General features: G+C 56.3%; 2 protein-coding genes across 3 annotated transcripts; one reads left to right on the top strand and one right to left on the bottom strand.

The window, feature by feature from the left end:
- Positions 1-425: 425 nt before the first annotated feature.
- On the top strand, positions 426-14,781 carry PLA2G3 (phospholipase A2 group III). The gene is given in 11 exon segments (XM_065034024.1): positions 426-537; positions 658-1,779; positions 2,299-2,399; positions 10,353-10,367; positions 12,005-12,645; positions 12,714-12,848; positions 13,009-13,078; positions 13,116-13,357; positions 13,529-13,741; positions 13,880-14,014; positions 14,237-14,781. Coding segments are annotated over 11 exon segments (2,988 nt in total). The 3' UTR covers positions 14,439-14,781.
- A 214-nt stretch (positions 14,782-14,995) lies between these two features.
- On the bottom strand, positions 14,996-23,601 carry INPP5J (inositol polyphosphate-5-phosphatase J). 2 transcript variants are annotated; one of them, XM_065034018.1, is made up of 12 exons: positions 22,668-23,596; positions 21,617-21,727; positions 20,012-20,120; positions 19,264-19,380; positions 19,018-19,193; positions 18,291-18,402; positions 17,855-17,964; positions 17,324-17,513; positions 16,933-17,070; positions 16,451-16,543; positions 16,119-16,223; positions 14,996-16,003 (listed from the first exon to the last, which is right to left on the bottom strand). In XM_065034018.1, exons 1-12 carry the CDS (start codon positions 23,417-23,419, stop codon positions 15,383-15,385), a joined length of 2,634 nt encoding a protein of 877 aa, XP_064890090.1. In that variant the 5' UTR covers positions 23,420-23,596; the 3' UTR covers positions 14,996-15,382. The 2 variants fall into 2 exon arrangements, with proteins under 2 accessions (XP_064890090.1, XP_064890091.1); XM_065034019.1 differs by having other exon boundaries at positions 15,695-15,989; positions 22,668-23,601.
- Between the last annotated feature and the right edge of the window lie 2,758 nt (positions 23,602-26,359).

Genomic DNA, 26,359 nt, shown 5'->3' with positions numbered 1-26,359 from the left:
AAAACCCTCATCTTCATTTATAACAAATTTTGGTGCCGTGACTCGGATTAAGGATTTCTAGGAGGGACTTCTAAACTTCAGGGAGGCGCCCCGTCCCGTTTTCAGACGGCCCTGGAGTGGACGAAGGATCGCCCTGAAACCTTAGCCTCCGAACCCTAAATTCAGGTAACTAGGCAAAAGAATTGAGCCCCGTAAAACTTTGTGCACGAAGAACCGGACGAAGACCCCAGGGACGGTAAGTATAGAAAGCGATTCCGTTCGGTTGGGGTGGGTTTCCTGGAGTGTGCTTGAACGAGACGCAAAGCGAGTGTGGACCCTGCCGTAAGGCAGGGCGGGACTCTCTAGTAGTGCGGTTCTCATTGCCCGCAAGGGCGTGAGCCACGAACGAGGGGTGCATGTGTGTGTGAAAGAAGGCACTCCAGAAGATGGGACAGAGGAAGAGCAAGCCTTCTGATCTCATGGGGAAGGGACCCAAGGAGAGGTTACCAGATATTCCCCAGGATTACCCATTGGGCCTTATGCTCAAGAATTGGGAAGGTGCGTCTTGCACACGAAACAAAAGTAGGGAAAAAATGGTTTATTATTGCATGCATGTCTGGGGAAACCAGCAGATTAGACCAGATCATTTATTTTGGCCAATTTTTGGTTCATTTGAAGATTGGATTTGTCAGGCCCTAAATTTTTATGTAAACGATAAGGAGCCCTTTAACCCTGAGGAGAGCGGGTATGTGCGTTGTTGGCTACCTTCTGCTACTCGCGCGGGAATTTTCGCCTTAGGCGAAAAGAAATCTGGCCGCAAAAAGAGGGTCCCTGAGGAACCTCCACCCCCTCCCCCTCCCTATGATCCCCCGCCAGTAGCAAATCCAAGACCCCCCTCTCCCCCTATGCCTTCGGCTCCTGAGGAGGATTCCGATTCTTCGGGGTCAGTTAGAGGGACCCGAAGACTCACGAGGAGTCAAGCTAGACAGCAAACAACATCAGGAACAGGACAGCAAACATCGTCAGAAACAGGGCTATACCCATTACGAGAAATAGCGATGGGAGGTCCACAACCCGGGGTAGGGTTTGTGTCGGTTCCTCTAAATTCGGGGGATGTAAGAGAATTTAAGAAGGAAATGGGGAGTTTGTTAGAGGATCCTTTAGGAGTGTCGGAAAGGATAGACCAGTTTCTAGGACCTAATCTATATACCTGGGATGAACTACAAGCTATTTTAGGGATACTATTTACCGCAGAAGAGCGGGAGATGATTCGGAGGGCTGGGATGAGAGTCTGGGACCAACAACATCAACAAGGGCCGAGTGCTGACATTAAGTGTCCCCAGCAGCGCCCTAATTGGGATAATCAAAACCCGGAACACAGGGGCCATATGGGAGGTCTCCACACTATAATCGTGCAAGGGATCAAGGAATCGGTCCCTCGAGGGCAGAACATAAATAAAGCCTTTAATGAACAACAAAAGAAAGATGAGACTCCCACAGAATGGTTAGAAAGATTAAGAAAGTGCTTGCAGCTTTACTCTGGGATAGACCCTACGACACCGGTTGGGCAAGCTCTTTTAAAAACTCAGTTCGTGGCGAAGTCGTGGCCAGATATGAGAAAGAAGTTAGAAAAGTTGGAAGATTGGCAAGAGAAGGGGTTGGACAAGTTGCTAAGGGAAGCGCAGAAGGTTTATGTGAGAAGGGAGGAAGAGACCCAGAGGAGACAAGCTAAAATTTTGGTAGCGGCAGTTCGAGAGGGACAGAGAATGGCTCCACAGAAGGGAGGGCCACCACACATAGGTGGGAATGGGCCACCTCAGGGAAATCAAGTCGGACCGAAGGATTTGAGGGAAATTGAATGTTTTTACTGTCAGAGGAAGGGACATATGCAAAGGAACTGTAGGAAACGTATACAGGATGAGAAAATGTATTATGCTGAGTAGGGGTGTCAGGGGCTCTATTTGCTGGGGACATCTAAAACAACGGAGCCCTTGATAAAATTGAAATTAGGTCCCCAGCACCAGGAGATGGAATTCCTGGTAGATTCAGGGGCAGAAAGATCTACTATCCAAACTGTGCCCTGGGGATGCACTCCATCCTTGGAGAAAATACAAGTAATAGGAGCAAAAGGAGAACCCTTTTCTGTACCCATAGTTAAAGAAGTAGAAATAGAATCCCCATCCCTGATAGGGGTAGGGTCCTTTTTATTAGTATCTGAAGCTGAATATAACCTATTAGGAAGGGATTTAATCGTAGAATTAGGAATTAGTTTAGAAGTAAAAGATCGAGAATTGAGGGTGAAACTGTATGCTTTAACAGCCGAAGACAAAGATAAAATCAATCCTGAAGTATGGTACACTCCCAAGTCGGTTGAAAAATTAGATATTCCACCAATTACGGTGACAATAACGGATCCGGAAGTAGCGATACTTGTTAAACAATACCCTATATCACAGGATGGGAGACGCGGGCTGCAACCAGTAATTGATAGATTGTTACAACAAGGGTTACTAGAACCATGCATGTCGCCCCACAATACCCCCATATTACCTGTAAAGAAATCAGATGGGTCCTGTCGTCTAGTACAAGACCTTCGTGAAGTAAATAAAAGAACAGTAACTAGATTTCTGGTAGTGGCCAACCCTTATAACCTATTAAGCCAAGTGTCCCCAGAATTGACCTGGTATAGTGTAATAGACCTAAAGGATGCCTTCTGGGCCTGTCCTTTGAGAAAAGAATGTTGTGACTATTTTGCCTTTGAGTGGGAGAACCCTGATACCCATCGGAAGCAACAGCTTAGATGGACGGTTCTTCCACAGGGATTTACTGAATCTCCAAACCTCTTCGGGCAGGCCCTGGAACAAGTCTTGGAAAATTTTGAACTGGAACCTGGAGTAGTTTTAGTACAATATGTAGATGACCTATTAATAGCTGGAAAAAGCCAAGATGGTGTACGACGCACCAGCATTAAGTTGTTAAATTTTTTTGAGTCTAAAGGGTTTAAGGGTATCAAGATCTAAACTGCAATTTACCGAGGAAGAGGTAAAATATTTAGGGCACTGGCTGAGCAAAGGGACTAAGAGACTAGATCCAGATCGAGTAAATGCTATTTTATCCCTCCAGCCTCCCAAGAATAAAAGGCAAGTGCGACAACTTTTAGGTCTTTTCGGCTACTGTAGACAATGGATTGAAAATTACAGTAACAAGGTTAAGTTTTTATATCAGAAGTTAGTGGGGAAGGTCTGATGAAATGGAGTACAGAAGATGATAAACAATTAGAAAACTTAAAAGCTGATTTAGTAAATGCCCCAGTACTGAGTCTGGTGGATGCCCGAAGGCCTTTTTACTTATTTGTTAACACGGAGGGTGGAACGGCCTTTGGGGTCCTAACGCAAGAATGGGCAAGTAAAAAGAAACCCGTAGGATATTATTCCAAATTATTAGATCCAGTTAGTCGCGGATGGCCTACCTGTTTACAGGCCATAGTTGCTACTGCCCTCTTAGTCGAAGAAGTCGGGAAAATAACTATGGGAGGAGAATTAAAGGTATACACACCTCATAATATACGAGGAGTATTACGGCAGAAAGCTGATAAATGGATTATGGATGCTAGGTTACTGAAATATGAAGGAATCCTGTTGCACTCTCCCAAGTTAGAGCTTGAAACTACTAATTTGCAGAATCCACTTCAATTTCTGTACGGAGAACCGAGCGAACCCCTTTCCCATGACTGTATCAGGGTAACAGAATATCAAACCAAGGTAAGGGAGGATTTAGAGGAAGAGGAGTTGCTATGTGGAGAAAAATTGTTTGTAGATGGATCATCGCGGGTAGTGGACGGAAAAAGGCAATCAGGATACGCCATAATAGATGGAAACAGTTGGACAACTAAGGAGTCGGGTCCCCTTAGCTCAGGATGGTCGGCGCAGGCTTGTGAGCTGTTCGCAGTATTGAGGGCATTACAGTTGTTAAAAGATAAGAGAGGAACAATATTTACAGATTCTAAATATGCATTTGGGGTAGTTCACACGTTCGGAAAAATTTGGGAAGAGAGGGGCCTAATGAATTCTCAAGGTAAGGGATTAAGACATGAGACCTTAATAAAGCAAACTTTGGAGGCATTAAGAGCGCCCAAACAAATTGCGGTAGTTTATGTAAAGGGCCATCGGAAGGGAACCTCCATGCAAATAAGAGGGAATAATTTAGCAGATAAGGAAGCTAAGAAAGCTGCGTTACTGGTAATAAAAGCAGTTGAACAGGACTCTGTACAAACTAAGTATGCTATGAGATTTACAAATCAGGAAAAGGAGAAATTGGAACGAATGGGAATAGTTGAACGGGAAGGGAAGTGGTGGTTACCTGATGAGAGGGAAACGTTCCAGAGAGGAGTAGCTTGGCGAGTTTTGAGAGAGTTTCATAGGCAAACCCATTGGGGAGTACAAGCTCTGGTAGATCAATTCGCTAATAAATATATGACCCTGGGGGTATACGATTTACCAAAAAGAATCGTTGGAGAGTGTTTAACATGTCAAAGGGTAAATAAACAGCATCTTAGAAAAAGAGTCCCTGGGGGGAGGCAAGTAGCCAAAAAGCCATTCGTAATGATTCAGGTAGACTTTACGGAGTTACCAAAGGTAGGCAGATATAAATACCTTCTAGTTTTGGTAGACCACCTAACTCACTTTGTTGAAGCCTTTCCGGTAGCTCGGGCCACTGCAAGGACAGTAGTAAAAACATTATTAGAGCATATCATACCTAGATATGGAACCATGTCAGTTATCAATTCGGACAGAGGACCCCATTTTACTTCCAAAATGATTAGAGAAACGTTAGAAGCTCTGGGAACCAAATGGGAGTATCACACTCCTTGGCACCCCTAGAGTTCAGGAAAAGTTGAAAGGATGAACGGAGAAATTAAAAAGCACCTGACCAAATTAATGATAGAAACCAGAATGAACTGGGTGAAGTGCCTCCCCTTAGCCCTCTTGAACATAAGGACACAACCGAGGGCCGATACAGGACTTTCCTCCTTTGAAATGTTATATGGAATGCCCTATGATTTGGAGAAACCAATCGAACACCCTAAAGTGGAAGAAAAGATGTTACAAGAATATCTTCTAGAACTCATGAAAAGGAGGCAAGAACTGTTAAAGCGAGGCCTGGTGGTTCAAAGACCACCTTTAGATATAGCGATACATAGTATTAAACCGGGAGATCAAGTACTTGTGAAAACATGGAAGGAATCATCGTTAACCCCTCACTGGGAGGGACCTTTGCTTGTTTTACTCACCACAGATACCGCAGTCCGCACCGCGGAAAGAGGATGGACACACGCTAGTCGAGTAAAAGGTTCCATCCTACATACAGACTGGGAAGTCACCGGGAACCCGGACGAGTTAAAGTTGACCTTCAGGAGGAAACAGACACGTGACGTATAGCCGTAGATACTAAGCTTCTTATGGACAACTGTAAGGAATTGTGGAAGTTACATATCGCATGTCCTGTATGCAAACAATGTAATCCTTGGGTATGTCGTGTGTGTAGCGGGTGCGGGATACAGCAGTGGGAAATGTTTCCTTATGTTGAACGATGGTGTGATGAGTGTTTGGGAAAAACCATAAATACTGTGGAAATATTAAGAATTACTGGACGGGAAAATTGGCCTAGATACGGACATTATAGAAAAGATTGGTACAAAACTGTTGCACAGTTAGGAGAGGAACTTATAGTTAAGAACATAGAGTGTAGTAAAAATATTCAGTACTTTCTGTATGACCCGTAAGTCCAGACATTTGGGAAATAACCAAGAGGAAGTGTAAGAAGCGTTTAGTAAAAAATATGGGAATGTTCCAGACCCTGTGAGAAGCCGAAATAACCTTACTAGCCCGAGAAGCGGTAACTCAATTTGATCAACAAATAAATGGGTGAAAGGAAAGGGGGGAATTGTAATAAGTAATGGCCAAAATTGTTATTGTTGAACAAATCGAGTAGAACTCAGTTATATTATGCATATTGTTGTAAGCAGTAACTGTGCTTGTGCAAGTTTGATTATGTTTTGTGGAACTTTGTAGTGGCAGTTAAACCAAGGCCTGAATGCCTGCAGGAGGCAGCAAGGTCAGATAGGACAAGCCCCCCCCAGTGGCTCAGCGTCTCAAAGCCAGAAAACCAGCGGTGTCCGGTTTCTCAAAAGGCAACATCTTCCACAGCAACTTCTTCCACAGCGACATCTTCCACCAATCCGAGAGCTGCTGGATGCCCGCGAACAGCATCAACCAATGCATGAACGCGTGTATAACTTATATAAGCACCCACGAAGAGTGGAGGGTGTGCCCGTTGGCGGAACAGAGTTCCCCCGGTCACCCAGCGCTGTTTTGCCTAATTACCTCTTGCTGTAAATTCGCTTGTTTAATAAAATTAATTAATTGGCTCAAAAAAAAAAAAAAAAAAAAAAACTCGTCTTCATTTATAACAGCTTTCTTCTGAACTAAAAGGCTTCTTTGAATTAACGTAAAGGTTTAAAGCCTGACAGATCCAGTCCTCAAATGATCCGAAAACTGGCCAATATAGGTGGTCTCTACGGATCTCTTTACCACCCCAAACTTCCATTCAATAATGTATCATTTTCATTTTGCTTTTACCCTGCCTAGAGCGGTAATCATCCCAATACCTAATCATTAATCCTAACGGACTATCTGGAGGAATTGGGGAAGCCTTTCCTGTGGTTGCCCTCCCATGGGAACAGAATGCCTACTTTTCCTCTGTCCCATCTTCTAAGATACCCTCCGCTGTATCTCAGGAATCCCAGCCCCAACCCAGTGGATAACCGGCCTATACTCACGCGTCCTGTGTCTTCACTCAGGTCTTCGTGCACAAAGTTTAAGGGGCTGCCGGCATTTACTTTGCTTATTGCAATTTAGAATGTTCGTCAGTGAAGGATCCGGTGACAAGAGTCCCACAAGGGCCGCTTAAAAAAAAGAAGCAGGGCGCCTCCCTTAGAGGGGTTGCCACCGAATATCCTTCATCCGAGTCACGGCACCAAGTTGTAATAAATTTAGACTCGAAATTAACTTGAATAACACAAATTCATTCCCGATGGATTTCAACGCAATAAGCAAAGACAGCGCTGGGCCGCTTCTCCAATGGCGCGCGCGGGAAAAACTTCTTTCCGCCTTTTTCTAGGGTCCCGGGTTCGTTGCTCAGAGCGCCACGCCACTCGTTCTTTCTGCGAACGTGTCCTCTGTTGTCAGGCGGTTAATCTCCTGTCTTCTCACCTACCCCTGCCCCCCTCCCACCTTTAGAGGACCGAACATTTAAGGCAATTGCATAACAGAGGGCAGGGGCTTCCCATGTTGCACAATAACCCCTGAGCGTTTCCTATTAACAAGTGTTAATGAACAAACATCTCTAACTCAATAACCCCTGAGCGTTTCCTTTTAAGAAGCTTTAATGAACAAACATCTCTAACTTTTAGAATTGTTTATTATATTTCTGAGGGTGGAGAGCATCTAGTCCTTAACTTAAACAGGCTTACCTAGACCAGGCTGCCCAGGACCTTCAGGATACTCCCTGGAAAATGCCTTGAGAACGTGGCACTCCCAGCTGGGGACCCAGGGCAGGGCTCCTGGCAGCCACAGGACCTGCAGGTGACCATCGAGCTTGATCTGACTCCACAGCCAAGACTTGCACTGAAAACAGCTGATGGAGCCAGCCCAGCTTCTGCACCCGGAATCTGGTAATTGCAAGAGAAAAGATAATTCCTCCTGTCTAATCCCTTTCCCCAACCCCCACACTAGAAAATACGTTTTTGAGAGATGGTCTTTTCCTTAAGGGGCTCTGGGTACATGCCACATCCCTACCCCAGCGCAGCCTCCACAGGGCCTGGGGCTGGACATGTGTGTCTGGGCTGTGCAGGCAGAGCATGTCCTGTCTGTCCTTGTTCAGGGGGGCACTGAGAACCCATGGACACCACAGCAACCCACAAGTGAAACAGTGCTCAAACCTAGAGCCAGGGCTGCAGAACATGGGCAAGCTGACCCCACCACCCCAGCCTCTGGTTCCAGGTGGCAGCTAGAGAGCAGAGATGCCACAAAAGCAGCAGAAGAGCCTGACTCCCACCACAACCCAGTGCCACTGGCTGATGGAAAGACTGAGCTCTGATAGCCCATCCACCCTGGTCCAGCAGACCAGGGCAGAGGCACTGGGGCACTCCCCACTGCTGTGCGCCAAGGGTACTCACAGGAGCGTGACAGAGAGGCACCAGCGTGGGGTCTTGGAGTCAAAGGAGGAGACCCAGGTGGGACAAAGGTATGACACAGAGCCACAGCTCAACCCATGCTCTCCTAGGCAGGCAAGGGACATGGTGGCACCCAGGAAGAGGCCATGTCAGCTACCAGCCAGGAAGTGCCAGCTCACCATGACCTGGCAGGGGATGGAGGGACCTGTGGGTATATGGCAGAGCAGCGCTCAAGGGTCTTCACTGGATCTGCAAGCCAGGTGAATTTATCATCTCAAGTGTGAAATAACTGCATTGTCCCTCTGCTCACTCCAACTCTTGTTTTGCCTTCCAACCTTTGCAAGAGATTTGCTCACCTAAAGAAGTTGTTTCTCTGCTCTGCCTTCTATGTCCAGAGCCGCGGATGACCCTGGATGCCTTATTGAATAGGGTGGACATGCGTTCATCCTTTCTTCTTCTTTTTATCTCCACAAAGTTCTAAGTTCCATCTTAGAACAACGGGAAGCAGAAAGGCTCATATCCAGTACTGCAACAATTCCTTATGCAATACCGTTGTGGATGCCCCACACAAAGGGCAATGTCCCATGGCGGTCCTTGAGCCACTTGGTGTTTCCATGCAAGACTTGGCTGGGGTCACCTGGGGCTCTGTAGAGCCAGGTCCCCTCCCTGCTCAGGCTCCTCTGGCTTTGCACTGGGCAGGGTAACAGCCCCTTCTACAGAGAGGGGAGAGCCGTGCCCCCAGCCACTGGTGCCTCTCCCACAGAGAGACGAGCAGGATGTGGCCGACAGCACACACAGTACACACGTCACATGCCTGCACGGAGCCAGCACCGCCAGCTGGGGCGAAGGGCAAGGCTGGACATGGAGACAGCGGGGTATGTGTCTGCTCTGCGACACGAATGAGGCCTCAGGTCTGGCAGTCACTTACATAGTCCAGACATCCAGCTCTTGCCTGCAAGCTGCCCTCATAGGAGGCATCACCCTGATGCCCATGCTGGCCTGGGGATGGAAAGGGAGAAAGAAGCCCTGCCCTGGACCTGAAGTTCACGGCAGATAAAGTCCCACTTCTCCCCTCCCCATCCCAAGGAAACCCAGCTCCAGCCCTGACCAGCTCAGTAGTTTCCACCTTCCTCATTCCAGTTTGGGATATCTTTTTTGTGCTGGGGAGCTCCAAACGGGATGTGGCGTGCAGAGCACAGGTGGAGAATCACTCCACCAGCCCAGCCCTGCACTCCTGCCGACCCAGCCTGGGACCTGCTGGCCACCCTCACAGCACAGGACCACGACTGCTGGCATCTCTGCTGGAGCCCAGCGCTCCCCCACTGCAGTCTAAGTGGCGCCCTGTGTGCTGCAGCAGCACAGACAGAGCAAGCACTTGACGCTTCAGCCTTGCCTGTGACCTTGAGCCATGTCAGCAGAGCCAGGCGCAGGGCGGCGCGGTGCTGCCCATCAGGGCAGGCAGCCCAGGGCTCAGCCCTTCATGCTGCCCGTCCGGACCCCAGCCCCACCCCAGCAACTGGCAACAGTCCTCCGGTGAGGCAGTGGGGTGCTCTGTGGTGTGGGGCCAGTTACGTCCCCTCTGCCAGCTGTTTGGGGGCTGAAGGCCAGAGTACCAGTGTCCCTCCTTATCACATTATCTTCCAGACAAACCCAAACCGAGACTTGAGTTCCTGACGCACTCACACATTTGGCAGACAAGGCTGTGCCGTGCTGCTGGTGTGGGGCTCTCCTCATGGAGCTCCTGCAGAGCTGCGAGCACAGCCCAGGGGGGACATCCCCGGGCACACTGGGGGTGCAGGGGACAGGAGCACAGTGCAGCTGCAGCAGGAGGGCTCTGTGGCTCTCAGTGAGTGGCTGAAGGCTGGTTTCCCTGGGTCCACATTTTTCCCTAGCAGAGCCTTTCCCCAGTGCTGCCATGGCAGCCCCCATCCCGCTTGGTGAGCACAGCCTTCAGGGTGGAACTGTCCTTCTGTGGGACAGGGGCCACGTGGAGCCAGGAGGTGTCTCCAGCAGGTGACACAGCAGCTGGGAGACCTTTGTGACACCTCAGGCGATGTCACAGGTGGCACACAGCATCCATGTCACAGCTGAGAGTAGACTCTGCTCTGCCTGGGATGTTGACCTCTGTCCTCTCTTTTAGGGAAATCCTGACAAGGTGAGATAAGGCGTCTGCCAGCCCCAGCTGCGCTGCAGCACTCCTGGGTGCAGGGGCTCTGCAAACCATCCCACCTATCTCACGCAGAACTCCAGCAGGGCAGACCATCATCCCAGGCTAGAAATAAACCGCAGGCTGGCTCTGAAAGCATGAGCTGCACTGAAGGAATCTTTCCGCTCTTTCTGCTTCCTCCCTTCACTTTCCAGTCCCTTCCCGGCTTCCCCTTGTCAGAGAGGTGAAGCTGGACCCTGGTGGGCCACTTCTCTGGGGCAGGGCCAGCATCCCTCTGGGATGCAGCAGTGATGCAGCAAGATGGGGATTCCTAGACACACCAGCCACTGTGTACAACGTGCCCCCCAGGGCTACATGGGACAAGGAAGGGAATGAGGCATGAGCGCTGCCCTGCAGCCCAGCCACGCTCCTGGGATATTTACAGGGGAGAGAGATTCTGGTTCCTGACTGGGAAATGTACCAGCACAGGCTGGGCCACTAGATGGAAAGCAGCTCAGTGGGGATGGACCTTGGGGTCTCACTGGGCTCTGGCTGAAGAGAAGCCAGGGATGCTCCTCACAGCAGAGGCCACCAGCAGCCTTGGCTGCACCAGGCAAAGGCGCTGCCAGTAGAGCAGGGGAGGGGAGCACCAAGGGGGACGCATTGCTGTGTCCTTTCCAGCCTAGGCTCAGCTGGGCAAGGCATGGACTTGCTGGGGTGAGGGGTGAGTCTAGCAAAGGGCCAGAGAATCATAGAATGGTTGGGGTTGGAAGGGACCTTCAAAACTCATCCAGTACAACCCCCCTGCCATGAGCAGGGACATCTTCACCAGCTCAGGTTGCTCAGAGCCCCGTCCAGCCTGGCCTGGGATGTCTCCAGGGATGGTTCATCCACCACCTCTCTGGCCAACCTGGGCCAGGCTCTCACCACCCTCAGGGCCAACAATTTCTTCCTCATGTCTGGCCTGAAGCTCCCTCCTTTAGTTTAAAACCGTCACCCCTTGTCCTACTGTAATGGGCTGAGCCCACCTGTCTTACAAGCCACTTTTAAGTCCAGAAAAGCCGCACTAAGGTCTCCTCGCAGCTTCTCTTCTCCAGCTGAACACCCCAGCTCTCTCAGCCTGTCCCCCAGCAGAGCTGTTCCAGCCTCGGGTCATTCCTGTGGCTCCTCTGGCCCCTCTCCAGCAGCTCCACGTGTGTCCTGTGCTGAGGACCCAGAGCTGGACCAGCACTGCAGGGGGTCTCACCAGAGCAGGGCAGAGGGGCAGGATCCCCCTCAATGCTGCTGCTCACGCTCCCTTTCATACAACTTAATGTATGATTTGCCTTATGGGCTGCAAGTGCACGTTGCCAGCTCATGTCCAGTCTCTCATCCACCAGTACCCCCCAAGTCCTTCTCTGCAGGCCTCTTCATCCCCCAGTCTGTATTGACAGGGGGGTTGACCCAGCCGAGGTTGACATGGGGCTGGGGCTGCCTCGCAAAGCTGCACCTGGTGGGGGGTGCCTGTTCCAGGGCTGTCCAGGCGAGGGGTGTCCGGGGGGGCGTGCGTGGGCAGCGGGTGCATGGGACCGGGTGCCTGCGACAGGCGGTGAACAACTAAGGCCGGCCGGGAATGGGGGTGCCCAGGACGAGGGTGCACGGCCCAGGGGTGCGCGGGAGGGGGGGTGTGTCCGGGCGGGGGGGGTGGGGTGTGCCCGGCGAGAGGGCGCACGCGGCCGGGGGAAGATGGACGGGCAGAGCTGCGGGGGCAGGGGGTGCCGGGGCGGGTGTCACCGGCTGCCTTCCCGCCCCCCTCTCCTTCCCCTGAGCGGGGCGGGGCCGGCGCGGCCCAATCAGCGCTGGGTCCGCCGCCGGGCGCGGGCTTAAAACCGGGCCCGGGGGGGTGCGCGCTACGTGGCGTTCCTGACCGGCGGCCCCGAGCCGGGCGCGGCGCTGGAGGGCGCCTGGGCCGCGCGCTGCTGCCGCCTGCGCCCGCCGGCCCCGCGCTGCCGGGAAGGGGCCTTCGCCGGCGGCGGGGCGGGACGCTGCCGGGCACGCTGTGGTGCGGGGCCGGTACCTCTGCGGGGAGCGCCAGCGAACTGGGTACGAGGGCGGGCGGTGTCCGCGGGCAGGCGCACCCCATCCTCCTGGCGGGGCCGTGCTCACCGGCGCTGCTCTCAGATCTCTTCCGTGGCCCCGACCGGTGCTGCCGGGACCACGACCAGTGCTCGGTGCAGATCACGGCGCTTCAGTTGAACTACGGCATCCACAACTACCGCCTGCGCACCGTCTCCCACTTCGACGCCAGGTGCGCCGGGGGCGGGGGGACTCACCAGGTGGCTGGCGGGCTGCTCACCGCCCCCGACTGCCCCGCAGGTTCCGGCGGTGCCTGCCGGCTCTCAGCGACACCATCTCCAACATCAGCGGTGTTACCTCCTTCAACCTGCTGGAGGTGCCGTGCTTTGTGCTGGAGGAGTGTGAGAAGTGTGTTCAGCGGCACTGGCGGGGAGGGCGAGTGCTCCGGGGGGCCGCTGCTGCGGACCCGCGGCTGGTGCATCCGCTGCTGCAGGGCCGGGTGCGCCCTGCCCGGCTGCCCCGCTGGCTGCAGGGGAGCACAGCTTGGCCATGGCAGGGCTGATGTGCGGAGCTTCATGGCACGTGGTGTCTGCAGGTGTGAGCGTTATGGTGTAGTGCTCCTGGCCAGGATGGTGCAGCAGAGTCAGTACCACTACAGCCTGCCGGTGCAGGAGCAGCCCAGCTGTACAGCCCCCAGGCAAGGGAAGGAAGTCCTTTAGAGCAGGGCGCAAGCGGCTTGGACTGGCACTGGGGCAAAACCCCGGGCTCTGCCGTGCACAGAGACCTGCACGAGCCCAGCAGCTGCAGGGCGTAGGCACCTTGTCCACAGTGGATGACGGAGACAAGGCTGAGCCCTCAGCCAGACACCCAGCAGCACAGTGGGGGCTGGAGCCTGATCCCCCAACAGCAATGACCCTGTTGGAACAGGACCTTGCTGGAGGAAAGTGAGCACTGGAAGGAGTGCAACAAGGGGCTGGGGGCTCAGGACCCCGTGCCTGCATGGCCCACACTGAAGGTGGCATTGTCAGAGCTCCGGCCACGGAGCCGTGCAGAGTTGCCCCTGTGCCTGCTGTCAGGGTCACAGGCAGCAGGGTGAGTCAGTGCTGAGGGCAGATGTGTGCCACAGCTGGGGTGTCCAGAGGCCTCAGCCTGCCAGGGTCGTGTGCCAGGGGTGCTTCTCATCACCTTGCTGTCCTCAGGCCCAGAGTGTGCAGGTGCTATAAGTACCTGGATAAGTGCAAGCACCAGATTGTACCTCATGAGGTGAAGTATGAGCTGCACAATGTGGACACCCAGGCACTCTTCCATTGCAACTGTACTCGCAGGGTGTGTGTCCAGGAGGAAAAGGCTGTGCTTTTCCCACCATTACAGGGCACTCTGTGCAGTCTGGGGTCAGATGAGGTGGGACCCAGCAGGTTGCCCACCCTGGCCAGCAGATGCTGACCACATCCAACCTGTGCCTGTAGGCTGGCGTGGTTCCTGTGCAGGGTGAAGGACCTAAATGATGTAGAGGTGGCTGTCCTAGCCAACCAGGTTGCCATACACTGCTTTGTTCTGAAGCCACTCACTAACTGCAGCCCAGGCAAGGAGCCACAGCACAAGTAAGTGTGGTGGGTCAAACGTGGCCTGTGTGGGGCTTCCTACCCTGCATGGGCAGGAAGGACACCCTGGCAGGGCTGGGTGCCGTCCTACAGGCTTGGTGTGAACCTGGCATTGCAAGTGATACCTGCTGCTCTGCTGTGCCATGAGCACGGCTGTGGGTACCCGATGGATGTCAGTGCTGCAGCATTACACCTGCACTCACAGCTTTGCTTTTCCTTCAGCTGTATCACAGTGGCTCGGGCTGTGCTGGTACATGTAAAGCATCTCAGAAAGACCATGAGGCACTAGGGTCCTCCACACGTGACCTCCAGGGACAAGCATCCAGACTGGAACATGCAGGACAGCGGCGGCACCCTCTATGAGCAGTGCCTGCAGCTGGCCTTGGAGCAGAAGCCAAGTGCTTGGCCCCGTGCAGTGCCCTGACGATGCCTGCGCAGCACTGCCTTGTGTGGAGAGGAAGATGTGCTGTGCAGCAGCCAGAGTGGAGCTGCTTGATTTCTGGTCCTTGATACACAGGATGGCACTGACCATGGCTGCTGGGGGCAGGCAAAGAGACTGAGAAGCCTCTCGAGCTGTGGCTGCTCTGTGTGTGCATCAAGCCAAGGAGAAAGGAATAGGAGAGCTTGGGAAACACACAATTTTCCTTTCCTGTTGTGCCCTGGGGCAGGGGGGGGAATGGCAGGTCCCCCACCTCTAGATTTATGCCCTTTAGTTGGGGGGCTGGTTCCCCCCTTCCCCAGGCAGGGTGGGAGGGGGTGCAGGGAAGGCTGGGGTCTGTGCTGGCTCCCTGCCCTGGAGCAAGGGGTGGGGGGCAGCAGCTCAGGGGGGCTGGCCCAGGTCAGTCCTTGTGTGCAGCAGAAAATAAATAAAGAGGGGTCTGGGTGTGGTGTGTTGTGCTGGGGCTGGACCTGCTGCCCCATGTTCACTGTGGCCCCTCACCAGGGGCTGATCCTGCCCCCCAGCAGTAAAAACAGTGCAGCTAGGGTGGGCAGGATGGTTTATTTTGTTGCTTTGTACTATGTTCCAAGGCTGAGGCACAGTGGTAACAACAGGGAAGGAGCAAGCTTGGAACTCAGGGGTACCCTGGGGTGTCCTGGCTCTATGCTCATCACCACTGCAGCCAGAGCCCTGGCCCCCCGTCCCACCTCAGGTGCAAGGCCAGCACTCCTCCCACCCCATGTCACCTCCCAGCCCCACCAGGGCCAGTGCAGTAGCTGAGGCTAAAGGGAGCAGAGGAGGCCCCTTCCCACCAGGCACACAACAGGGTTGAGGAGTCACTGCAATAAATAAGAGTAGGGTGTCTCGGCAGGAGAGTGGCAGAAGCACAAACCAAGCACACTAGGGGGAGGTGGGAGGGGGCCAGTGCATCAGTGGCCCATGGCACAGCTATGGCTGTCCAGCTCCTGGGGGCTGCTCCTCTCCTTTGGGGAGGTGCTACCCCCCGGGGGGCTGGTGGGGCTCATCCTCGGGCAGGGGTAGCCCTGGTCCGTGCTCTCCCTCCGCTGGCCCAGGGCCTGATCAATCATCTCCAGGCGGAGTGCAGGCAGCAGGCCCAGACTCCTGGGGTCAGCCCTGGCCAGGTGATTGTCAGCAGACGCGCGCCGGGGACCACCCTGCTCCCGCACAGTCTGGTAGAGGGAGCTGCCCTCCAGGCTGTTGGCTGCCCACCCTGACTCCTTGGCTTTGGCTCCACAGCGTCCCGATTCCTCCTGGGGCAGGTGGATGGTGGGGATGTCCCCAGGGAGGCCTCGGCGGCTCTGGGGTGAAGGGCTACGGCTCGTACCCCTGTCCCGACTCGATGGCCGCAGGATAAGGCCCTGGAACTTGGCCAGGCTGGGGCTTCGGCTCCGGTGCCGTTTCATCTTGCCTGGGCTGGGGCTACGGGATTTGGGGGCCAGCAGGACAAGCGTGCTGTCGTCCTCATCTTCTGAGCTGCTGCCTGAGCTGTCCGTGGGGCTGCTGCCCTCCTCCAACCTGGGCAGGGAAATCTGCACCCCTGCATCAGCACTGCTGGCTGATCCTCACAGGGGGCTGTAGGCAACACAGCAGCTGGCCTCCTCCAGCCAACCACCCCTACACCCATCCCCTCCCACCCTTGCTGACCTGGAAGGGCTCAGTCACACCAGCGATGCTGCTGGAGGCGTTGCTGTAGTACCCAAGGATGTACTCGCCCTTGCCCTTGGGCAGCGCCTCCTCTGAGAACATCACCTGCAGCCCAGAGACAGCTGATGGGCACCAGGGCTGGGCACGGGGGGGCCCCCCTCCCACCTCCAGCCCAGAACAGCAGTCCCCCACACCAGCACAGCAGGCCTGCTGAAGGCTCAGCACAGAGCAATGAGGTGCCCTCCGGCCCCATCAGGAGCACAAATGGGCCACTGTCACCCCACGATGGGGCAGATGTACCCAGTGAGACAGCAGGGCTGGCCCCAGCTCACCTGTGCACACAGTTGCTTCTCTAGGAAGCGGTCTCCATCATCGCTCCTGGCCCAGACATAAGACATGTAGTCTTTAGGATGCCGAAAGCCCACCTGCGTGCATGTATATGGGAGAACACATGTGACACTTGCTCAACACCTTCACCCACGCCCGGCCTTGGCTCTCCTCTCGCTCAGCCCCCTCTCCTTGCAAAGAGGCACCAAGAGCTGCCTTGCACCCACCCAGCAGTGCCCTGGGCCCCCAGGCAGCACTGAGCTTTGGCTCCTGCGGGCCCCACAGAGCAGGAAGAAGAGGGAACTGCTAGATCTGAGCCTCCGGAAGAGGGGCCAAATCCTACCGCTGACTGCCAGAGCCTCCCAGGGGAAGAGACAGCGCAGAGTTCAGGTCCATGCCATGCTGGTGGGGGTAGCTCGGAAGGAACCCCACAGTGCTGTGCAGTGCTCCCCACTCCCTCCAGCCCCAGCAGCCCCCAAGCCCCTACCCGGTAGAGTCCTATCCAGTCCCAGGAGCTCCGGTGGAAGCCAGCAGCCATCTTGTACCTGACAACTGCTTGCTCAGGCCTGGTCCATTCGTCAGCCACATAAATCTCAACTGGGGGCTTGTCTGCCTTGGAAGCAAACTGTCAGAGACACATGAACGTTGAGCAAGGTCATGCCAAAGAATGCTGCCCCTGCTGCCCAGGACAACAATCCAGGGCTGCTCCCTCACACATACACCAACAGCCGCCCCCACCCACAGTGGCAAGACAGCTGAGCTTGCCAAACAAAAATAAAACAAGCCCTGCACACCCCATCATCCACCACACACACTAGCTGGGCATCTCAATCCTGTAGCTCCTGCCTGTGTGCCCAGTGGCTTTGGACAGTGCTCACCTGCACTGCAAAGATGGCAGCTACCGGCTTGTGGTCACTGATGGTGTACTCCATGTGGCTGCAGTAGCAGAGCTGGCTCACCGACAGGACGCCCTGGCTGGGCCGGCACCCACCTGCACCAAGCCCGACACTGGGAGATTTAATCTTCCAGAGGATGCGGTCAGTCCAAGCAGGTTTTCGCTTCTTGGCACTGCAGGGCACAGAGGGGCATTCTCTTGCCTGGCAGGGTGCAGCAGGCTCCATCCCAAACTACCTCCCCCTGGTACTACAGCAAGTGCAGGCAGGGAATGCGGCTCATCTCAGCACATAGCTCAGTGCGGCTGCAGGGACAGACCTGTGCTGGCACCAGCATGGCAGCTGTGTCCCAGCCTGCTGTCCCCAGTCCAGCCTGGGCCTGTCCCAGCATGGCTCCACCTGTCCACCCACACCAGCACCAGCCCCCGCCCTGGCTCTGACGCCCACCACTCCTGCACGGCTCAGCAGTGCCACCTGATCCCCAGCCTAGCACACACTTGAGCTCCACTCTCCTACCTGCTGTCGTATTTGTTGGTGCCCACATCAAACTTGAAGGTGGGTGGGAAGTTCAGGGGTCCCTCCTGAAAGCCACTGAGGACAGGCCAGGTGCTCTTGGCAATGTTCAGCTGTGGAAAAGAGAGCAGTCTGGGGAGCGCCCTCCGCAAGCCCCGAAGAGCCCTCCACCCCCAGCACACAGTCATCCCTGTCCCACACAGCTCTTGGGGTTTGTCCAATGCCATGCAAGCAGCAAGTCCACAGACCAAACACCCCCAGCTCTTCCTAGCACACTGATGTGCCCAGCTCCCACAAAGACCATCCTGGGACTGCACTGCCCCTTCCCCACAGGGTCAGGAGAGCAAGAGCCTGCTGTGCCCCATGGGCAGCGAGGGGACACGCCCTGTCCTCCAGCTGAATGCCGCTGCAGGCCCTGCAGCATGCCCGCCCCTCTCACCTGGTCTTTCTCCCAGAGCTGGCTCAGGATGTTGCTGTCAATGGCGTACTTCACAAAGCGGATATCAAGGCTCTCGATGCGGAAGTTGAGGTCCCCAAACCAGAACACGAGACTGCGGGTGGGAGGGAGGGTGGTGGGCTGGGAGGGCTGAGGCTACAGGGCCCGGGCAGCACAGCAAGGGGAAAACATCCTCAGCCTGTGGGCAGCTTCAGCCTGCAGCACAGACACTTTTGGGAGCACCAGTGCAGATCAGCACTCAGCCAGCAGCTTGCCCAGTTGCCAGCCCAGACAGGATTTCTCAGGTAGGACCAAACATCGTTAACCAAATGGGCCTGACTTCCCTGGGCAGAAATGGAGGGTGGAAATTTCCACCAGGAAACATCTACCAGAGTGAGACCTCAGAGCCAAGACACTGGGACAGAGCCAGGCCTCCACCTCATCAGTTCCAAACTTCAACAGTGCCAGTGTGGCAAGGAGCTGCATTGAGCCTGGATGTGCCCCAGGGGAGACAAAGGACCCCTCTTAAAACCTACCCCACTGTGCTGGGTCCCCACTGGATCACAGGAAAATCCTGCAGCTCTGCAGACAGGCAAGATCCCATCTCCAAGCTGTGCTCGGAGGACAGATTCAAGGGACAAACACCAGACCCCATATGGAAGCATTCAAGGATGGGGGCTGGCACTAGAGCCCTGGCCCCGACTGGAGAGCAAAGTGGTAGGGTACGCACTCATGGTCCAGGATGCCGCTGGCCACACGCCCCTCAAACTGCTGCATGTGCAGTATGGTGGCAAAGTCCTCCTTGCGCTGCTCTGCCTTCTCCAGGTGTGCTGGCAGGTGGCAGTTCAGGAAGCAGACCATGTGGCCGAAGATGGAGAGACGAACGCTCACCCCACCCTTGTTGCCCTGCACCAAGAGGATCCCATGACTCCTCGGGAAGCCAGCCCCTCGTCACCTCTCCCGGGGCCACACTCACCCAGTAGCCTCCCAGCCCTGTCCTCGTGCAGTCTGTCTGAATGTCCTGCAGGAAGGGGAGGTGGTAGTACTTGGCAAATACCAGTAGGATCACACCTTGCATCCGCACCGTGCTCACCTGGAATGGAAACGGGCTGAAGCAGCATGGTAGCCACAGCAGCACCCAGAGGGGCAGGGACAGCTTCACCCACCTCCAGGTCACAGGGGCAGCACCTCCATCCTCTGTACGCCCCTCACCTTGCAGATGACTAACAGCACATTTAGTTCAGAAATCTATGCACAGCCTCCTGAACAGTGACAGCTGAGATAAGCCCAGCAATGCTACAGCTCATGTACACTGCGGGGCAAGCGCCCTGGGAAGCTGAACCTGCCCCGGGACCCATAGGCTGCTGCCAGAAGCACAGGCTTGTTCCTACATTCACCACCTCGCCCTCATGCAATGTGACGGGCAACAAGAAGCATCCCTACAGCACAACAGGGGAAGCCTAAGGCGCAGGAAAGGGAGCAGGGTGGCACTAGCTACACAGCATGCTGGTGAGACACACCACTATCCCCCAGGCTATCCCCCAAAGCTGCTTGGATGGCAGCATGTTGTCCCTGCAGCAGCCTGTCCCTCCAGCTGGCTCCCCCACTAGACCTCCTTCCTCCCTCCATCCACCCCTGCAGTCCAACTCTCCTTCCCCGTGATCCACCTGCCTGGCAGGCACAGACCAGGGACCAGCTGCCCAGCTCCTGTGGGACATCCTTACCAGGATGAAGTGGAAGGGACTCAGCACATCCATGAAGAGCTCACTCCACTGATCTGTGAAGAGGGCATCCTTCAGGCGCTTGTTTATCTTAGAGTTCACCTCTTGCAGCCTGGGAGGAAAGGGACAGGTCCCTCAGGCACACCAGGATGGGGTCTGTGTCCCAGCTAGCAAGAGCTCCTTGGGAGAGGTGCCAAAGCACTGTGCCGAGGAGTGGGGGCAGGGTGGCAAGGGAAGTTCACGAGAGGAGCCTGGGTTTAGAGGACAAACCAGCCACATCCTTGCACAGCAACGCTGGGCCACGTGCTGGCAGAAGGCACAAGCGGCCCTGAACTCACGAGGCCTTGGCCCTTTTTAAAACAGGAGCAGTTCAGCTGCGCAGGGCTGGGCAGCAGCCTAAAGCCTCTCTCTGTGTGCAAGAAGGGCTTAGGGGACATTTTGGCTGCATTAGTCTCTACAGAGAAGCCAAGTCTCACCAGTGCTTCAGCACAGGGTGTCCAGATGCATCCAAGCCACCAAGCTCAGAGCAGCAGCAAACAGAAGGTTAATAGTGCTCCTCCCAGCTCAGCAATTAGTGAAGAGAGGGGAGGGAAGGAGAACGGCTGCACAGAACGGCAGAATCAGGAAATGCCTTGCCCAAAAATATCAAGTGCTTGGGGCACAAAGACACGGTCAGAGGAAGGACACAGCCAGGCAGAGACACCCTGGACATGGCAAGTAGCAGGACAACCTGCCCCAGCCAGGACACAGTCCCAGCAAGCTCCTTGCTGTCAGCTACCCACCCTTCCAGGCTCCAGCCTACCCCACGCAGCACCAGCCCACTGGTCTGCCACGCCAAGGAGACCAGGAGCCTGTCTCCAACACAGCATCACAGCTCCAGCAGCCCCAGCCTTACACCACTCCCTCCCCGGGGCCAGGAACACTGGGGAGTCCCTGGGAGCCACACCCAGCTCTTCCACCTCAACCCACAGGCAGAGGCTGCTTCTTGCTCCCTGTGCACAGGCAGCACGTCCCTTGTCCAAGCAGGAATCCACACACACCACAGCAAACCTCACGGGACCAGTTTTCCCTTGGACTCCGGCAGAGCCTGCCTCACCAGCCACACCAATAAAGCCTCACCACACCACCAGGGAGCTGCCTTGCTAGCAGTTAAGTGCTGCCAGGGGCACAGAGCCAATCCAGCTGTGAGAGAACGGCAGATTTGTGCCCCTGAGGCCTGCATAGCATAGGCAAAAGCTGAGACGAGAAAAATGCTCCCAGAGGACTCTAAGAGGCGAGTTAAATGCCTCTACAGACCTGAGCGCAGGACCGCCAGAGCTCAGGGCAAGAAAAGCACGCGCCAAGGCCTGGTTTGAACAGCACGGCCAGCTACAGGCTCTCAGAATCCAAGGGTTTCAGTTCCTCTGAGCACTCCTGTTTTACTAGGAGCTGATTCTCCACCACCTTTTCTGATATTTTACCACTTCCAATGCACACCCCTCCCTGCTCACCATGCCCCAGGGAGGCTGAGGCTGCAGCTCTTCCATTCCCCACCCCCAGGGCTATGAGGATACCCCAAAAAGGGACGTGGCGGGGCAGGGGAGGGGGCTCTGCACCTCACCCTCTTACCCAATGGCAATCATGTCCACATCATTTGTCTCGCCCGTGTTGAGGTGCAGCAGGGATGTCACATCATTTGGGGGCATGGCTGTGCCCACGTTCCAGGTGACCACTGTGATGCTTTGAAGGACAAAAGAAGAACAGGCTAACACTGAGGCTCAGAGCTTTTCCCCATCACACCCCCTTCAGCCCGCAGCTCCCCCAAGGAAGCTCTGCCTGCAACAGAAACAGCCGCAGCTACAGCTTCGCCAGGGCACATATACCAGGTCCTTAGCTCCTGTTCAATGGAGTCGGGTCCTCGCCTCTAAATTCCCCCAGGGTCTGCGCCTCAGCATGTTGTGAGCCCCACTGTAACCCAAACCCCAGTGAAATTCTAGAAATGAGCACAAAGCCCTCGTTTCCATCACCGCTGACACGGGCAGGCTGGCACAGCAGGCAGCCTGAGGGACAGAGTGTCCCTGGAAAACTGCTTCCCCTCCCTTCCCCAGGAATCACAGATTCTTCAGGCTTCTAGAGAAAAGGACTCAGATCTCAGACCCGAGTCGGCCCCAGGGCACCGCCAGCCCCAAAGGCCGGGCACCGCGCGTGACAGCGGAGCTGCAAGCCCCGCAGCAGTGTCCTTCACTGCAAAGCCAGCAGTCACAGCGCGGTAATGCTGTTACGCAGCGTGCACCCGCAGGCTCTTTTGGCGGTGCTAGCACCAGCCTCGGTCACAGGGGGCACGTTCCAGCAGCAAGTCAGGGCAGCGCCACACCACTTCCAGAGCTGAGACCGCAGGGGCAGGTGGCACCTGCTCCACAGCCCGTGTCTCTGACACACCAGTCTGCACAGCACCCACTGCCCCGAACGCCGCCTGTGCGGACCGCGGCACTGGGACCCTTCCCGCCAGACCCCGTGAATCTGCTCCTCCTTAACCCCCACCCCATCTCCTTCAGCCGCACACCACCCACAACGGGAAGGAAGGGGCAGCTCCAGACCAGAAGAGGCTTCGCCCGGAGCCTCACGGGGCAGCTCCGGCCCGGCATCGCTCCCCACCCTCCCCGCAGCCGCCCCTGCTCACCGGAACGCGCCGTCCTGCGGGCCCCCGCCCGGCCAGCCGAGGGGCACGTCACACGAGTCCCCGGTGCTTGGCAGGCCGAGGGACCTCCCGAAGAGGGAGAGCTCCTCCGGCTCCGGTTTACTGGGTGCCGCAGGCTTGGACAGGCCGACCCGCCCGCCGGCGAGGAACTCGCTGGAGACGGCTCTGGGCAGCGCAGCGGCCCGGGGCGAGGAGCCCGCCCAGGCCGAGATGTGGTCGCTGGACTCGGCCTTGGGAAGCATCTCCCTCCGCTCGGCGGGAAGCGGTTTCCCGGGGGCGGCGGGCTCCAGGGGACCGAGCTCGGGGAACGCGGGCCGGCCCGAGGCCTGGGAGAGCCCCCCGGGGCTGGGGGGCAGCAAGGCCGGCAGCGGGAAGGCGTGGGGCCCGCCCGCCCCCTCCGGTTGTGCCCGGCCGGCCTCCAGCGGCAGGGGCTGGGCAGCCCGGCCGGGTATCCGCTCCTCGGGCCCGCCGCGCTGCGAGCCCCCGGGCCGTGGGCAACCATAGGGGAAGGGGTCACAGGCGGCGTCCGGCCGGGAGCTCCTGCGGGAGCCCGGGACGCCGCTGCCCGCCAGGAAAGGCGCCGTCGGGGCTCCGCCGTCGGGCTGAGGCCGGGCCGAGCCCCCGGAACCGAAGGGCACCAGCCGCGCAGGGGAGGCGGCGGGCGGGGGGCCGGCGCGGGGCCCCGAGGCGGCGGCCGAGCCCTGGTCCGCGCTGGCGCGCCGGGCCGGCTCCATGGGCGGCAGAGCCCCCGGCAGCGGCCCCGGCCCCGCCGCTCCCCGCACGGCCCCGCCCGCGCTCACCTTGCGGCGCCGCGCGCCTCGTGACGTCAGCGCCCCCGGCACCTGCGCGGAGCCTTAAAGGCGCAGGAGCGGCACGAGCGGCCGCCCCGGCCCGCGCGCACCTGCCGCCGCCCCGCCCCGCTCACGTGCCGGCGCGTGCCCCGCCTCCCCCTCCCCCCACTGCCCCCCTCCGCCGGCGCGAGGAGCGGAGCGCGCGCCCGCCGCAGGTGGCGGCGCGCAGGGCCGCCTGCGCGTGCACGACTGTCCCCGCGCGCGTGCGCGGCGCTCGCGCCCTCGTACGGGCACGCGCGCACGCGGCAGCTGCATGAGGTGCTCACGTGGCGCAGGTTGTGTGCAGCTGCAGCCGTGCCGCTGTGCTCTGTGCAGCTGTTGCTACAGGCGGGCGCCACAGCGCGCAGGGTGAGCTGCGGGCGTGTGGACACCTGTGTGTGCCCGGAGGGGACGGGCTGGAGAGGCAGCGTCCTGAGCACCCCCTGCGCCTCAGCCTGTGGCGGCAAGACCGGCCGCCAGGAGCTCCAGAGCCAGGGAAGGCTGGAGCGCAGCACGGGAGAGGATCTTGGCAGAGGAGCGCTGGGTCCCCGAGCCTTCCTGGGATGGACCTGCTCGTGCTGAGCGACCTGGCTCCCGTCATCACGAGACCGCTCTCAGCAATCTCTGATCAGTCATGGCGTCTGGGAGAGGACTGGAGAAAAGCAAATGTCAGTCCTGTCTTCAGGAGGGACATGAAGGAGAACCCAGGGACCTAGAAGCTGGTCAGCCTCCTCTCCGTCCTTGGGAAGGTGATAGAGCAGCTGCTCCTCAGAACCGTTGCCAGGCACGAGAAAGTCATTGGGAGGAGTCAGCATGGCTTCGCCAAGGGGAAATTCTCCTTGCCCAACCTGACCACCTTTGGTTATGAAGAGACTGACCTGGCAGATGAGAGAGAAGTGGACGTTGTCTACCTGGGCTTGGAGAAGGCCTTTGACACTGTCTTCCATCGGATCCTCCTTGAGAAACTGTTGATGTATGGGGTGGATGAGCAAGTATTGAGGTGGGTTGAAAACTGTCTGAATGGCTGGATCCAGAGTGTGGTGGTCAGTGGCACAAGGTCTAGCAGGAGACCAGTAACTAGCGATGTGCCCCAGGAGTCAATACTAGGTCCAGTCCTGTTTAACATCTCCGATACTCTGCTGTATGATGTGACAAAGTGTACCCCAGCAAGTTTGCAGGTGACACCAAACTAGGAGGAACAGCTGATAAAGCAGAGAGTCGTGCAGAGGGACCCAGACAGGCTGAGTTAAAGGGGCTGGCAGGAACCTGGTGAAGTTCAACCAGGAGAAATGGAACAGCCCCAGGCATCAGGACAGGCTGGGGGGCCACCAGATGAATGGTGTCCCGGGCTGCGTCATGAGTGTTGTCAGCAAGTCAAGGGATGTCAAGGAAGCACCTGTGAGGTCATGACGCGCGGAAACAACTTTACAACCTATAAAGTCATAAAACTTTACAACTCACAAAGTTATAAAGCAGGTATGTTTATTTCGACGTCGGGCGCAAGGGGGATCGTTCCACCGTTCGTGTGCAACTTCTAACAATAAGAAGTGTGTTTAAATACAGTAAGGTGTTACATATTCATAATGACCCCAGGAACGCCTGTACATATTCATAACCTTTCCCACTTCTTCTTATTAAAATGAGTCCCAGGTAATCATTTCCATAGTCTCCTCCTTGACCCTCCCCTGTTACGTCTGCGCAGTGCCATCTGGTGGTCTTGAGGTGGGTTCTTTGGGGGTCTTTGGATGAAGGCTCCTTCATCTTCGTCACAGTGAACTTTTTACCTTTGGCTCATTATGTTGAAGTGACTGGAACCCAAGCTGCCAAGTCGATTGAAACCAGACTGGTGCCCCCTTTTGCTGTAAATCTTCGTTATCTTGTCTCCTCAAGTTTACAGCTAGGTGCCTTGAGTTTACATCTAGGTGCTGTAAAACTTCTTGGCATTCGATGAAGTTCTGTTTTTTCTTAACAAAATTGGTTACATAAAGCTCTAAACTAGGCAGCCTTAAAGTGTTAGTTAGTTCCCTCTATCAGTCACTGCTGGAGTGCTGTGTCCAGTGCTGGGCTTCCAAGAGCAAGGACGTACTGGAGGGAGCCCAGTGAAGGGCCACAAAGGTGATGGACTGGAGCATCTTTCACAAGAGGAGAGGCTGGGAGAGCTGGGACTGTCCAGCCTGGAGCAGAGGTCAGGAGGATCTCGTCTGTGTATACAAGTGTCTGAAGGGAAGTGCAGAGGACACAGCCCGGCTCTTCCCAGAGGTGCCCAGTGGCAGGACCAGAGGCCACGGGCACAAACTGGACACAGGAGGGTCCCTCTGAACATCAGGAAACACTTTTTCCCTCTGAGGGTGACCGAGCCCTGGCACAGGTTGCCAGGGAGGTTATGGAATCTCTGTTCTTGGGGATACTCAGCACTCGACTGGACACAGTCACAGGCAGCTGGCTCTGAGAGGCCGGGCTTGAGCAGGGGGTTGGACCAGGTGAACCCCAAAGCTGCCTCCAGCCTCAACCAGACCAGGGGGATGTGTGTCTGTGCAGGTGTTTGTGTGCAGCCGCATGTGTGGCTGGTGCGTGTGCGGGAGTGCACGCTGTTTTGTGCATGCATAGCTGTGTGTGCATTCAGTTGTATGTGCATGTAGTTGGGGTGTGCAGCATGTGTGTGTGCATGCTGCTGGGTGTGCGTGCAGTGTGTGCGTGCACTGTTACACGGGTGAGTGCATGTACTGGTGTGAGTTTCTGCGCTGCTGTGTATGCTGATGAGTCTGGGTGTAGGCGCGCTGTGAGCAGTCGTGGAGGGGTTACTGTGCACCTCTGTTCGCTGCTGTTTGTGTCATCGCATCTGTG

This window comes from Columba livia, chromosome 17, assembly GCF_036013475.1.
Source record: "Columba livia isolate bColLiv1 breed racing homer chromosome 17, bColLiv1.pat.W.v2, whole genome shotgun sequence".
NCBI classification, from domain to species: Eukaryota; Metazoa; Chordata; class Aves; order Columbiformes; family Columbidae; genus Columba; species Columba livia.
This window is presented reverse-complemented; position numbering and strand designations above follow the sequence as displayed.